The following is a 14683-nucleotide window of genomic DNA, read 5'->3' as shown; positions in this document are numbered from 1 at the left end:
CCGGTTTGTTACCGCGGCCTTCCACCGGCCCGCCCCGTTTCCCGCTGCGGAGGAAGCGGCGAGGCCGCCGCTCCTGGCGGATGTCCGGCCGCGGCCATGGCGCTGGCGGAGGCGGGAGCCCGCGGGCGGCTCCTGCGCTGGCCTCGCGTCCTGCTCTTCGGAGACTCCATCACTGAGGTAGTGCCCGCCCGGCCGCGCCTGGCCCCGCAATTCCCGCACGGAGCTCCGTGGCCAGCCCGGCTCCCCGCTCCGGGGCCGGCGGCCCGGCTGCATGCCGGCGTTGCTCTGAGCTCCGGCGCCCAGCGGCGGGAAAGGGACGGTCCGGCGGCCGCAGCGGGAGCGCGCTCGGCCCGGTCACACCCCCGGGGCCGCCCTGAGGCTGCGCCGGGGCCTTCGCGCCTGTGGGCGAATGTGAGATTCGGGGCCGTGTCACAGGAGCTCTAGAGGCGCGAAGGTGAAGGTGTCGCTGGGGTGTTGCGGTGTCAGGGGCATTTTCCATGCGGGGGGCCCAGCGCGCTGCCCGTGCCGCCTGCAGGGAGCTGTGTCTGCCCTGGTGGCTCCTGGGCCATCCCCGCTCCCGCTCGCCCAGGCCGGAGACAGCTCCTCCACTGAGGTGACTGCGCCTGGCGAACAGCTCTGAGGCAGCAGCAGCTTCTTGGCGTTGATTTTGGGTGCTGCTTTCTGTTGCATGGGTTGTGTGCTGGGTCACGGAGGTGCTCTGATGAAAAAGTAACCAGAGCCCGGGTTTGTCTTTAATGGAAGATGGGTGTCTAAGCCGACTCACTGCAGAATTGTAGCAGAGAGGATGGTGCAGCAGTGGGAACAAAGGGAAGGAATTAGTTTTTCTGTTTCTGGAAGAGGTAGGTATTAAACTGAACTCTCTGAAGAGGGATGATTTTTGAGAGGTGCTCTTCAGAATGAAAGGATCTTAGAAATAAAGTAGAAAAATATTCCAAACACAGCAAACCCTCACTGGCCAAAATGAAACTGCAGTCCAACAGCATTCAGTTTGGATTTTGAAGGGGTCACAGGTCCATCCCTCCAGAGGTACCAGCCCTGTGTTGCCTCAGAGGCCGGTGGTGTGCCTGGTTAAAACCAGGAGTGTTTGACCTCAGAGGGACAGGGCAGGGAGGGAGGAGATGCACCAGCAGCAGTGCCAGAGGCCAGGCACAAGAGCTTTTCAGGTGGGAAGGTGCCAGTGATGGGGCTGAGCTCTGGGGAACAAGTCCTTCCAGTGAGGATCTAACCTTTTTCCTTGTTTTCAGTACTCCTTCCAGGAAAATGGCTGGGGAGCATTCCTTGCTGAGAGGCTGGTCAGGTAAGAGCTTAAATTTCAAAAGTAAGCTTCTTTCTAGCATGACTTTCTAGCTTGCAGAAAGTCATGGAGTTTTGCTAAATGAAACCCAACAGCAGTTAATACTTAATACACGTTTATTTATTGACATTTATTTACTCAGTGAAGTGCAATTGCCTTCTGGGCAGCATGCCCAAAACTGGTGAAAATATTCATTGGGTGTTTACACTCAAAGCTTGAGTGGAAATTAAAAATCCCTTAGTGATTGTCAAGATTGTTGTCCTGGTTCCACGGTGTAACAGGTAAACAGTACATGTGCAGCCTGTGTGTGCACTTTCAAAGCATGATCTCATTGAAAACTCACATGACATCTCATTTTTCCTGAGAGGGATGGAGGCAGATGGCCTGACAGAATGGTTCAAACCTTCCAAGGTTTTGGTGGACAGAGGAGAGATGTTCTTTTTGATATGTGTCTCTGTTTCAGGAAATGTGATGTTGTGAACCGTGGGATCTCAGGGTACAACACCAGATGGGCCAAGCTGATTCTTCCAAGACTGGTCACTGAAAGTACTAGTGCTGACAGTATTGCTGCAGTTACTATCTTCTTTGGAGCCAATGACAGTGCTTTAAAAGGTAGAGTAGCTTGCTTTCTTGTTTTTTTCCTGTGACCTGTTCTCTTAAAACAGTTTTACAGTTTAGCAGAATAGGCAGAACATTTCAGAATAGGCTTTTCCTGCTGCTTCTCTAGGAACTGATTACTCTCTTTCCATTTATACAGAGGTTTGTTTTCATTTGTATTTAAACTATGCAGTGCCTTCAATTTCTCTCCCTATCACCAAGTTTTAATACTAGAAAAATAAATTTCAGGAGGCTCAAGACTTAGTTGTGTAGCAGTTGCCTAAAATTGGAGTTGGGCATCCAGTTGTTTCTTCTGTCTTTAAAGGAGACTGATGAGTTCTCAGCAGATGGGCTGAGGAAAGGAGGGAAGGTAGCATTTGGATTCTCTTTCAGATGAGCATAGCAGGATGCAGAGTCTAATCAAAATGATAACATCAGCACATGAAGGACTGACTGTATGTCCATGGGGCTTTCCAAAATTTTCAACAATATTGGAAATCTCGGGTTTTGGTTCAGGTGAGATTTGAGGTGATTATATTTTCTGATACAAAGTTGTGAAAAAAGCGTCTTAGAAAACCCAACTGTTGGGTTTTTTTTTCCCTGTGCCTTATTTGCCTGTTGGAAATGCCGTCTTTAAACTCTTGATTTGTCTGCTTTGAGTATCGAGGAACAGAATTTTCCTACCACACCTCCCGAATCCGTGATTGAGGGGAACTGCATACTGGAACTGAGTGTCCATGGCCATACTGTGTAAAAGGGCTGTTATGCTGGGCAAGAAGCCTGCAGGGGGCTCAGCCCCACTGACTCATGTGCTCCACCCCTGACAGAGCTGAACCCTAAGCAGCACGTTCCTTTGGAGGAGTACGCGGCCAACCTCAAGAGCATGGTGCAGTACCTGAAGTCAGTAGACATTACTGCAGACAAGATTATTTTGATTACACCCCCACCTCTTCAGGAATCAGCTTGGGAAAAGGCATGTCTTGCCAAAGGTAAAGGAGTGATGAGGATGGGTGGAATTTCTGCATTTTACTAGTGGAGTGTTAAGTGACAGATCCCAGGTTTCAGGTGGTTTCCTTCATGAGTATGTCATGTTACAGTCATGTTCTCTGACTTGTTGGAAAAGGGCTGCTGTTGTACTAAACAACTTCTGGATAAGCTCATGGAGTAACTGCCGAGTAATGACAAACGTCTTTTCCAAAGTGTTGATTGATGTGTTAATGCATAGAACTGACAGAAGTGGCTGCCCTCTAAGAACATGGGGTTTGTCAGCATGTCCTAGGCAGATTCCATCATGTCCCAGCAGCTTCCAGAATAATACAAATAGTTGAAGAAATGTTGGCATTGTGAGCCTTAGAAAAGTTTTTACTGGGTACAGCAGATTTCACATCTGTTTGGATAAGCAGTACTATCCCAGCCAGGTTTATTTTAAAGTTAAAAAAAACAATACCAGAGAATATCATATTCTAAGGATGCTAATAAAAGTGCCTGGAAAAGAAGAAGGAGGTAGTTAAATTATTTCCCATTATGCTATTTAAGCTAATTCTAAAATTAGAGACATAATAGCACCACTTACTTCGTGTTACTGAGCTGGTGGAAATTGCCATAATCCCGTTGACTCCAGCAGTGACAGTTTTTACCTCCTGAGAGTATGTGCTCTTTTCTTTTGTTGGGACATCTTGTCCAGTTCTTGCAAATTTAAAAAAAACGTTTGAGTTAGGTCAGGTACAAATACATAGTACATAGATATACAGAGCTGGTACCTTTGTGGCACAGTTTTCTATGATTTAGGTGGTGTTGCATATCCTGAGTCATGTTTTCAATCAAAGTAGTAAAAGTTTGAAGATGACCCTAAGTTTAAGCTGCGTTAAATTAGACAACATTATTGTATGATTTTGCATTGGGAGGCTTTGATGTCATGTCAATGTGGGCACACCTCAAATGCTGCTTATCTGGCTCCCAGCTGTCAAGGAGCACTTGTACTGTTAACCAATTTCCTCTTAAAACTGTCCTTTTTATGGGCTAGGAGGGGAGGAAACTTGAATTTGCAGCATTGAATCTGCCAGCATGTGTCTAAAACAGAGTACTGTCTAGGGATGGAACAAAAGACAGGGTGATCTCAGACCATGGATGGCAAATGAAGTATTGTGGGCACAATAAGCAGCAATATCAGACCATCTGCCCTTCAGAATCAAGGAGAAGCTTTCTGCCTGTTTCTAGTTTTGTCAGATATCAAAGGAGAGATGGGAAGCTGGAGGATGGTGATGGTCACAGGAGCATTCATCCAGGTGTGAAAATTAGCAAGAGGGCTACTGCAAGGAGCAGTTGCATGTGCAGTCAGACAAAAAGCAGAAGGCAACTTGTAAATACATTTCCATTTACTTAACTGTTTTACCTGCCTTAGCAGGTGTATGAAGAGTTTTAAATCTAAGCACTGCTTTCACCTGAAGCTTGCCAGAAAGTGAGAGCTGTGAGCAGCAGAATTATACTGTCTGCTTGTTGCGTTGCTTCTCTCTCAAGCTGATGCATTTCTTCAAAAGAGACATTTTCAAGTGACTCAGAACCAAAGGGTGCCCTGAAAAAGACCACACAAGCTGTAGCTTCCAGCCACTTACATTGCTGTGCTTTGGATTTCGTTTGTGATTGGTTATGTCTGCTGGTTTAACACCTGATGCAGATGGTGTGTGAAGACTGAAATGGTGCTGCATCAGTGGCGGGTGCTGGATGTTGTCCTTGTTTCTGCTTGGCAGGTGACAAACTGAACCGCTGCAATGCCACCACGGGGCAGTACGCCCAGGCCTGCGTCCAGGTGGCCCGGGAGTGCGGCACGGACGTGCTCGACCTCTGGAGCCTGATGCAGAAGAATCAGGTACGATGAAAGCAGAAATAACTGCAGCTGTGACGAATTGTGAAATGCATCATTTAGCACAGAGGAACTGGTGGTGCTGCATTATCACTGAAATGCTACAAGGTACATCCAAATTACACTTCAGGGAAGGGAAAAAATAATCCAGAGTGCTTCATAGTTGGCAGTGAGAAATAAAACTGTATACAACCTGGCCGTGGTGCTTGGTTAGCCAATATCCCGAGTACATCATATCTTAATAGCCTTTTCCTTGAACTTGAGTCATGGAATAGTTTAGGTGGGAAGTGGCCTCTGGAGGTTTCTTGTCCAACCCACTGTGCAGTGTTGGGCTAATTTCGAGGTCAAATCTGGCTGCACAAGGGTGTTGCTGATGCTTCTGACCAAATATCCAAACTCATCCATGGGAGACTTTTCCTGTGAGCAGATAACTCCAGTTCGGACCCTGAACGTTTTCTCTCCCCTGCTCTCCCCGATGCAGTAGACTGATGACTTTTGATTACACCACTTAATCCTATGATCTTTTACTGATGAATAGCAGTGATTTTGGCCATCAGAACATTCCCTTAACATTTTAGCATAAACAGTGAAAAATAAAACCAGTTTACCAGCTGGCTTTGAAGAATTACTAAAGGCTGTCTCTTTGCAGCTAGCAAATCCACTAATACATGGTTTTAACCTCACTTTTAGGATTTCTCTTCCTATTTGTCTGATGGTCTTCACTTATCAACAAAAGGCAACAGCTTTCTAGCAGCTCAGCTTTGGTCACGCCTGGAAAACAAACTGTCTGCCCTTCCTTCTCTGCTTCCTTACTGGCGTGACGTGGACCACACGAACCCCGAGGCCAGTCTCCTGTGACAGCCCTGCAGGGAGGAGCCGAGGCAGCCCCACCAGACAGAGCCAGCTCATTGTGCAGACATGCTGCAAACTGTGTCCTCAGGGAACATGGCACTGGGGAGGCCCCAAGAATGCTCTTCTCTGTCCCCTTCTTTTGGTCTGTGGGACAATAAAGGTGAGACCACTTGGGTGTGTCCTGAGGTGGTTTTTCTTCATGCTGCTGTTGCCAGGATAGCTGTGGGGATGAGTAGCTCTCTCCTTGGAGGACTCAGAGGAAAATGAGTCTCAGCTGTTCTGTGGCCAAGGGATAGAGGCTGCCCTGAGCAGTTCCTGGCCTTGCCACTATGATTAATACCATCTACTTGCTTTGAACACAGAGGAGCTCGTAAGAGGCAGTAGGGTGGAGTTTGTCAAGAGCAGTTGGTGTCAGTCCAAATTAGTTTGGATGTAATACAGCAGTTCCCCAAGTTTTACTGTGGCTTTGGTATTGATAGAGAGTAGTTTAGAGCAGGGCTTTTAAAATTTAACTTACTCTGGCACCAGCAGCAGCTTCTTTATACCCAGCTCTTCTGTATAGGCACAGGTTTCAGACCAGTGCATGTTTTTGGGCAGTATAAAACTGGTGAAATATGACTTTGGAGAAACTACTAGAAAAGGTCTGCATCTCTGCTGACAAAGCTGCATCGTTTGTCATTTGCCATCAAGTTAAGAAGACCTTTTAAATGAGTTGTTAAAATAATTTTACAACTCATCTAATATGTAAGTACTGCAGACTATGCAGGTTTTGGCCAAGAGAACACAGACTACAAAACTGCCTTTACAAACAAAACAAAACAAAACAAAAAAAAAAAAAACCAACATTATCTGCAACCTAAATGAAATTCAACAAGTATGGAAAAAAATGGTTTGGGAAATGATTGAGTAGCAAGCCAGCTAGCAGCAAAAATGAGGATACAACTAACATGCATAAAAATCAAATGGTGTATCACTGCAAATATAACCCCTCCATAATTCTGGGCTGTATTAACAATTGAGATGGAACAGGTGGGCTTATTATGTGGGGGGGTGAGAGAGTAATGAGAGGCTGTCATGCTGTCCTGCACTGTCAGTGCCATTAGATTGCCTTTGCTTCATTAAATAATCAAGACAAGCTAGCCAAGACCTGTCATCTACTGTGTAACAGTGTTATAAACTGAACCATAAGTATTTTTCATTTGCCTGGAGCCAGAGCAGAAGCAAGTTTGATATATAAATATTTATGAGTATTAAACTGGACTATCCTTTCTGTAATAAATGCTTACAGTAAATACTAGCTGAACAGCAGAAGGGGTTCCTAGGGGAAAGCTGTGGATCTTCCTGCCCTAGATGTTATGAACAAACCATGCAAGTACTGCTTTCAGTTCCTGGACTGCAGCTCAGGCTGGGGGATGGATTCAGTGATTTCCAGGGCCTGCTCCAAATCTCTGTTTCCGTGCTGCCAAGCACCTACCACTGCCTGGTTTTCACCTGGGATGTAAAGACCTTTGTGCTGAGAACATGTGCTCACAGATTTGGTAGCTGAACAGGCATTTGAGCACACCCCCCTCTCTCAGGCATTTACTGTCACCATCTGAACTGATGATAAGCTGCAGGACACATGGCATTCCAGCTCCAGGAAGCAGGCAACCCTCACACTGCAGGTCTGCACCCTCATAGTCCAGGTCTGGCCTCTGCAGCATCTGAGCTCAGAAAGGAGCAGTCAGAAATCCTGGCTCCTGCCTGGCTGCATGCCAGACTTTAACCCAGGCTTTGACAACCAGAGAATGGAGATCTTTTAGAAAAGGACTGCATAGAAACAACTCTTATTTAACTGATTTTAATATAAAAAGCTTTTATTTTATTGGGAATTAAATTAACTCCTTACATGTGTACTTTGCACTGAATCAAAAAAAGAAAACCTGAACAAAAAACAAACAACCCCAAACAAAGTTCAAAACCAGCATATAAAACATAATAGCTAGTCAGATAGGAATACCATAAGGCACACATTCAAGTAACTAGTGTAACAAGTATCCTTGGCTGTGGATGAGAGGCAGCACTCACACAACGTTGCAGCACAGGTTCAGTTCCTTTCCCTCACATTTAAAAACACTGGCCCACTGCAGCCCCACATCCCAGTGTCTGAGTCCAGGCTTGAAAGAGTTAAATGGTTCTGCCCTTGGCCATGTTCTGTCAGTTTTATCAACAGATTATTGTGGGAGAAAACAGCCGCAGAATGAAGGTGCTGCTGTACTCCAGGACAGTTGCTCTGTGACTCTGCTGTATCCATCCATCTGCTACTAAGCTAAAACTGCGCATGTGCCAGTCCCAGCTCCTCTGACAGATCTCCAGGTGTACACCATCCAATTATCAGCTTCTAACATCATGTTTTACTACCTGTGTGAGTATCTGTATTCACAAGATTTCCTCCTTATACTTACCCTGCAAGTTTTAACAAAGGTTTATTTCTTTATTAAATTCACAATTGTTTTTAAACAAATACCTCCTCCTCTGCAGTGGAGTGATTTTTTCCCATCATTCATGCAGTAGGAGCTTCCAAAGGCCACAAGAGACCGCAGAAAACTGAGCTCAGTAATTTGAAAATTTCAACAATAGTGTTGCCTATTTAAAAATAACATTTGGAGAAACATTTCTGCACCAAAACTGCTGTAAACAGCAGTTTAAAATGTCACCTGCATAAACGATTTCTTCCTTTACACTTCTTTCTCCAACCAGACACCTGCGACACACAAACCTTAGTGCAGAGTAGGAAGCTCCCAACAAAAGCCACCAAGACAAGACAGCCTCACCACTGAGGCAGAAGAGTTTCATGCTAGAGGAGCATTTCTCATGCACTGTGTACAGTGTAACAGCCTCTGTGATCCTTTTATTTATACAGAAGCTGGGCATTTTAAGCTTCTTTATTCTGATTATGCATTTTACTGAATGCTGCGAGACTGTATTTTTACCTGTTTCATTACTCTTTCTGTTCTCAAGGCATTTTCTTAGGCTTTTGGTTACATGTACCTTAAACTGCTAAATTATCTACTCTATTATGGAACATACTGCAGAGTTCATTTTGGTTTTAAAAGCCCCTTAATTTTGTCTATCAGTGCTGTCAGACTACAAAATATTAAATTATAAAAAAAGGCCGATATACACAATCCAATATCCATCAGGATACTTGGTTTTGCACCACAGGTTGAAGGAAATGTTAAAGGTCAAGGAAGTAGAAAAACAAATCCAAAAAGCTTCAAAAACAAGCCAGTTCTAGTTTGGATTTTCCTTTTTAAAAGATATAATGCTCTAATAAATGTAGTTTAAGGAAGGTCATACACATGACCAGCATCTGCAGTAGGTCACTTCCTTATTCTCCCACTCCCTCACAAAAATATATATACATATATTTATATTTATAGAAATGAAATGGTTTCAGATCCTTGTTTTGCAGACAGGAGTCACAGATTAAGAGGGCAGCAGGACACTAGCACTCTGTTTCTTTGCTGTCCACGCGGTTCTGGCGCTGCAGTTTGAAGGATGAGGCTTTCTCACTCCTAATGACAGGGTGGTCTGTCAAGTCCTCAAAAGATTTGGCGGCGGAGCTGCTGTTTGGGAAAGGGTCCTTCTCAAAGGCGTCCTCGTCGATGTGCGAGTCGGTGCTGGGGTCCTCCTGGATGGTGTCCATGCGCTGGTGCTCCTGCTTGGGCGGCGCGGGCGCGGCGGGCGCGGGCGCCAGCGGCTGCAGCGGCTGGTGCCGGCTGGCGGCCGGCGCCGCAGGGAAGGGCTTGATGATGCGCACGGAGGCCGAGTCCAGGCTGCTGAGCATCTCCACGTTCTGCAAGACACAAGCGGCCACGTCACTGGCAAAGCAACCAGCAGCTAGTCCAGGGTTCGATTTTTGCAGCATTTTTCTAAGGGAGGAGGCACGTTCTGAGGAGCAGCTGCACTCCTGTGGAAACAGCTTAAAGGCTGCCATGTCCTCTGTGCCACTCCCTAAAGGCAGAAAGGCTGTTCTGTCTCTGCTTCCTCCTCTGTAAAAGTATCACAGGTGACAGCCTCACTGGGAAGAGCTGGTGAGTCGGCCCTTCCTTCCTGGGGCCCAAACTGCTTTGGCAAAGCCTAGGACTGGAAATGCAGGGTCAAGCTACATGGCACAGAGCTCAGTGTAGGGAAACAGTCCAAGGTACAGCTTATTCCAGTCCTCCAACTTGGAGAGTTTATGGTCTCATGTACAAGAACTCCAGTGAACACAGGGTCAAACACTGCAGGGATCACTGTCATCGTAACTCAACCCAGATTAAGTTGAAGTCCATTGATGTCTGCTACTATTTCAGCATGGTTTGGAAAATATCCAGATATCTCTAAGCATAAAAATTCCCCAAGGAAAAAATGTTAATACTGGGAAGAATGAGATGTTTACCTGCTATCATTTCCCAACTCTCCATCCTCAGCAGATTCAAAAGACACAAAATCTGTTAAACTGTTGCTGGTGGAAGAAGGCCATTGGCTATACCTGTGCTCTCTCTCCTGCCTCTGGGACCTTCTCAACTGAATGCAGGTAAGAAGCACTAAAATAACTTTTCTCATGTCACAGCTGTGGGGCACTGAAACTAAGATCACCCTCAGTTCTGTCACAGTAGATGACAGGCACTCTGCCTCAGTAGTCTCTGACTTTACTATGCTTCTTCCAATGGTTGTACAAGAGCTCCGCAAGGCTTTTTTTCCCTTCCCCTAACAGAACAACTTTTCCTTAACTGAATATTTTAGTTCTTAATAGGAACTGGATTGTCAAAGCACGAGACAGGATACCCAAACCTCCATGTCACAAGATGCCCTGTGCTGGACTGTAATTAAAATTTATCTTGGCACTTTTTTGCTCTCCCCTCTCCCAGCTCATTATCTGCAAGGTTAGAAGTGCTGCTGATGTGACCCTTGAGCAACTGGAAGGCTGTAGCAGATCTGGCTGCTAGAAGCCACCTCCTGCAAACAGCCATTCTGCAGCATTTTGCAGAGATTTTTGAGCCTCATGCTCCAATGACTCCACTTGGCTGGGAACTAGCAGCCTGTGGCTGGTGCTGCCCAGTGGGCTGTGCTGAGGAGCTGCTGGACACAGGTGAAGCCGTGCTCTGCAGAGCAGAGTGGCTTCCTGCCCCTCTCTGCTGCACCACACAGGCTCTGCCAGCAAGGCTCAGCTCTTACAGGAAGAGCTGCCATGCTGCAATGCTTGGTAAGAGGGAACAGAAGCTAGTTCAGAAACCAGCTTCCCCTCTCATGGATTCACCCCTCTGCAGCATGGGACTCCGGGCTCTCTCTTACTACTCTTTTGGTAAATATTTTGCAGACACTGGAGGTTGAGGTTTTCCAATACACATAGGACAGCATTCTGCCAATTCAGACTTAGACAGCAACTTACACTGGGGCAAAACAGGGACTTTGTGTTCTCCTCATACTGCTTGTCCAATTTCTTGTCCTATTGAAAAACACACAACAAAATAAGAAAGTTATTTCCCTATGGCAAAGACTCCTTTTTCCTGCAAGGACTCAGCAGTCTGTGAGGTCCCCTACTTCCCTTCCCCTGTTTCCCATGCTTTCCCATTCATCCCAGGAGTGCTTGTGGACACAGCACCCCTTTGCTCTAAGCCCACATTCCTGTCGGCAGCACACCCACATGTCCACGAGCTCACTGACTCTCTTCACCCATCCACCCAAGATCAACTAGGATGACTTCCCACTCTGGGTCTTCTCTCAAAATGTGGGTGTCTTTTCTTCACAGGGCTTTAGAAGACTGTTTTTAATGATAAAAATACTAAAATTATACTTGGGTGGAACTCAGAGGGCAGAGAAAGAAAATCTGCCTGGGAAAGAATGGGAAAGGCTCCAGGGAATAGTCATGGGAGCACTGGGTCTGCCAGGGCCTGGCAGAGTTTAGCAAGAGTTTTGCCTACTGAAGCAGCAGTAAGACTTACATATGCTGGATTTCCCCCCAGGGTTTGCTAAAAGCTTCCCATCATTTCTCCCACAGCCATCTGCCACTTCCCATATGAAGGGTGTTCTCACAGCAAAATCCAACAGAGCAATCATCTCAAAGAGAGCTTACTCACCACACAGTGCACAAGGATGCTGAGAGGAATCCAAAACAGTAAGGAGAAGACAAGCACAGAGCCCACTATATTGTCCGCTAGGAACTTCCCTGTGGAACCAAGTTCAAAACTGTCAGTTACCCACCAAGTACTGTTTCATGAACACACACATCTATCCCCCCTTCTGCAGCCACTGCTCAGGAAAGTGAAGCCTCAGAATTGCTTAGAGAAGCACAGGCTGCCTACTTTGGAGTAGGCAAAGATAAAATTATTCAATTTTAAAAAATTGTACCCAGTATGTTAACAACAACAGGTTTTTCTCTGTTGTTCTCTGAGGAGAAATGCTGTGAGGTTGAAATACTGAATATGGGTTGTTTTGGAACAGCCTATACTGAGCCAGCCAAGCTGCCTCTCCCACTTAACAAGACACACACGAGTCCATTAGCACATTCTGATGCAGCAGTCATGTGATCTCTACCTGCCTCCACAAACATACTCGGATGTCAAAGATTCAAAAACTGCCTCTCTCCAAGCAGGCTAAATAGCTTTATCAGTTACCTAAGAAACAATTTTTTGTCCCTGAAACTTGAGATTGAAAGCTGCAGCTCAGATAATTGCACTGTGCAGGCACACTGGTGCCATGAGCACAGTTAGGGCTCATAGCACAGCACCAGCTTAACCACGGGTTTTGTCTGGTGCCAGTAACAGAGCGAGACACTGGGGGTGACACCTGGGGTGAGGTGACACCTGCTTGGGTTGCACAGTTGGGATCAAGACCAAGGAGGCCCACTCAGTCACAGGGAGTGACTCAGCACAGGCCCAGCTTGAGGTGTGTGACCTCTGGTTTTCTTAAATGACAGAGAAAGGAAGTGTTCCCCTCCCTTTTTGTTGACATTTAAATCCCACTGAGAGGCCCACTTTATACCCTGCTGAATCTAGCTGACCTCTAAAGAGACTGACTGTTATTTGCTTTTCTCTAATTGACCTAGTTCTCGGTATTCAGACAAAAAGCTATCATCCCTTTCACAAGCTTGGAAGATGCCTAGAAAAAATGGAGTACAAAAATGCAAAACAATCTCCCATCCTTTCAGCTCTAAAAGGTGAGATCACTAGTGTCAAACTTCAGGCAAAAATATACTTTGTTATATCACAAGCACAGCTACCCTTGCACATGGTGAATAAATCCAGGCAGCTAACTCCCCCCAAGACTTTAGAGGTTTATGTCATTAACTCAAAAATCCCCAGAGGATATGATTATGTATCTTACCAAAAGTATTGATGCTGAGTTGGTCTATGAAATCCCAAAATCGTTCAATCACATCCTGTACTTGCTTCTCGCATTTGCCCTACAAAAGGAACAAAATAATCCTTATACTACCCAAGGATTGAGTACTGCCTTCTTGGAGAGGAAGGTACAATGATAGTAATGAAATGAGAACTACAGACACAGCATGACTTCATTTACATTTGAATACAGAATTACACTCATACCCAATAGCAGCAGTCCATTTTTACTGCCTTTATTTTTATCAAGCCAGTTTCAATTCAATTGTGGTCTGAATCAGATAAATTTATTGTTTGAAACATGCAAAATTCCCTCCACCTTTGGCCCATGTTAGGGGACATAAAACTGATGTTTCTGGAGAGATTTAATCATCGGACCCATTATCCACAAAGAAGGCTGCAGCTCTCAGGGGCCCAAGGTTACAGACAAACTCACTCCCAGATTTGGCTGTGCTGGTTTAACACAGCAGAACCCTGATCTTCAGTTCTGCCAGCAGAAGGACTGGGGCATGCCCTCCCAAATTCACTTCTGCTGACACCCAGTTCAGCTCCAGCCACTGGGGTCTGCAGGTATCCATACAGCTGCACCATGATAAAGGCCACTGAATGCCAGCAACCCCCAAGTGTCCCTGCCACAGGCTCACTGCCCCTTTCAGACACTGCTGGCTGGATTTCCATGTGAGTGCTCCCTGACGTGAATTCCTGGAATAAAAACTAATTGGGCTAACAGGAACAGCTGAAAAGGCAAGCGCTGCAAACCCAACCGAGCTTACGGCAGCGCTCAGTCCCCGCCTTTGTGCAGGGTGCCAGGCTGCTGAGCTGAGCAGGGTCCCTGGCTGAGCTGTGGGGAGCAGCAGAGGGGTAATGAGCAGCTCCAGAAGGTAACAGCTTCCCCTTGCATGGGTCTCTGCAGAACTCCAACACCCTTTAATAGTTACCCCGTGAAGAGGGACTTAAAAACCATTACCCTGCTCAAGTTTGGCTTCTCTTCCCCAGCACAGCCCTCCTCCCCAAGGACTCAGAGCCCGAGCAGAGCAGAGCTGGCCACACTTACATTTGTGTCACAGAAGCCCACAGTGCAAGGCTTGCCCTTGCGCAAGAACAGGAACTGGTCGTTGGCATCCACATACGGCGTGCACCTGTCCTGCTCGTCCCGGCAGCACACCTTGCAGGAATTATCTGTTTCTGAAATAGAGCAGCAAACTCATTCCTTGGAAGCACAGAGAGCCACCTGCAACCCACAACTCCGTGTGTCTCCTGGTGAGCATGGTCCTGATCAGCTGCCCCACAGGGAAAGCAGGACCAAGCTGCCCAATTTTGGGCACTCTGACAAGCAAGCCTAAAACTCAATCACATGCCCTGTGCAACATATTAAGGGGTACAGTGTGACCAAGTTCTCCAAGCTGATACCCCAAAACTGCATGAATCAACAGGCCAATGAAGAAGTTCCAAGCACATCCAAAAAGACAAATTTAAATATTTATTGGGCTCTGAGTCCTCTAGGCACCTGTCTCCTCAGCTATGCCCTCCATCCCAAACGGTGGGGCTCACAGTAATTCCTTGTGTTGCCCCTGTGAAGTTTTCATCCTACTCCCAGCTGCTTTCCCACATTTAGGGGATAAAATGGACAGCAAAGGAGCAGGAAAAATCACTGGCAGAAGTGTATGGCAGGCAGGTTAGCAGGGGAATTAA

General features: G+C 46.3%; 2 protein-coding genes across 2 annotated transcripts in view; one reads left to right on the top strand and one right to left on the bottom strand.

Moving 5' to 3' along the window:
* The first annotated feature begins 62 nt into the window (after positions 1-62).
* IAH1 (isoamyl acetate hydrolyzing esterase 1 (putative)) lies at positions 63-5770 on the top strand. Its single transcript, XM_084203746.1, has 6 exons — positions 63-177; positions 1266-1318; positions 1779-1927; positions 2740-2901; positions 4660-4778; positions 5463-5770. Exons 1-6 carry the CDS (start codon positions 97-99, stop codon positions 5628-5630), a joined length of 732 nt encoding a protein of 243 aa, XP_084059872.1. The 5' UTR covers positions 63-96; the 3' UTR covers positions 5631-5770.
* Positions 5771-7021: 1251 nt separating this feature from the next.
* The window catches only part of ADAM17 (ADAM metallopeptidase domain 17), a 35077-nt gene continuing 27415 nt past the window's right edge, over positions 7022-14683 (bottom strand). Inside the window, exons 15-19 of the mRNA XM_084203744.1 lie at positions 14046-14176; positions 12975-13053; positions 11729-11817; positions 11041-11097; positions 7022-9462 (exon numbers count right to left, since the gene is read on the bottom strand). Of these exons, the coding sequence (XP_084059870.1) occupies positions 9112-9462; positions 11041-11097; positions 11729-11817; positions 12975-13053; positions 14046-14176 (707 nt within the window). The 3' untranslated portion in view covers positions 7022-9111. The remainder of the gene's footprint in view (positions 9463-11040; positions 11098-11728; positions 11818-12974; positions 13054-14045; positions 14177-14683) is intronic.

Source organism: Fringilla coelebs (genome assembly GCF_963513975.1).
Source record: "Fringilla coelebs genome assembly, chromosome: 3".
NCBI classification, from domain to species: domain Eukaryota; kingdom Metazoa; phylum Chordata; class Aves; order Passeriformes; family Fringillidae; genus Fringilla; species Fringilla coelebs.
The sequence above is the reverse complement of the archived record's forward strand: the minus strand, read 5'-3'. Positions and strand labels throughout refer to the sequence as shown.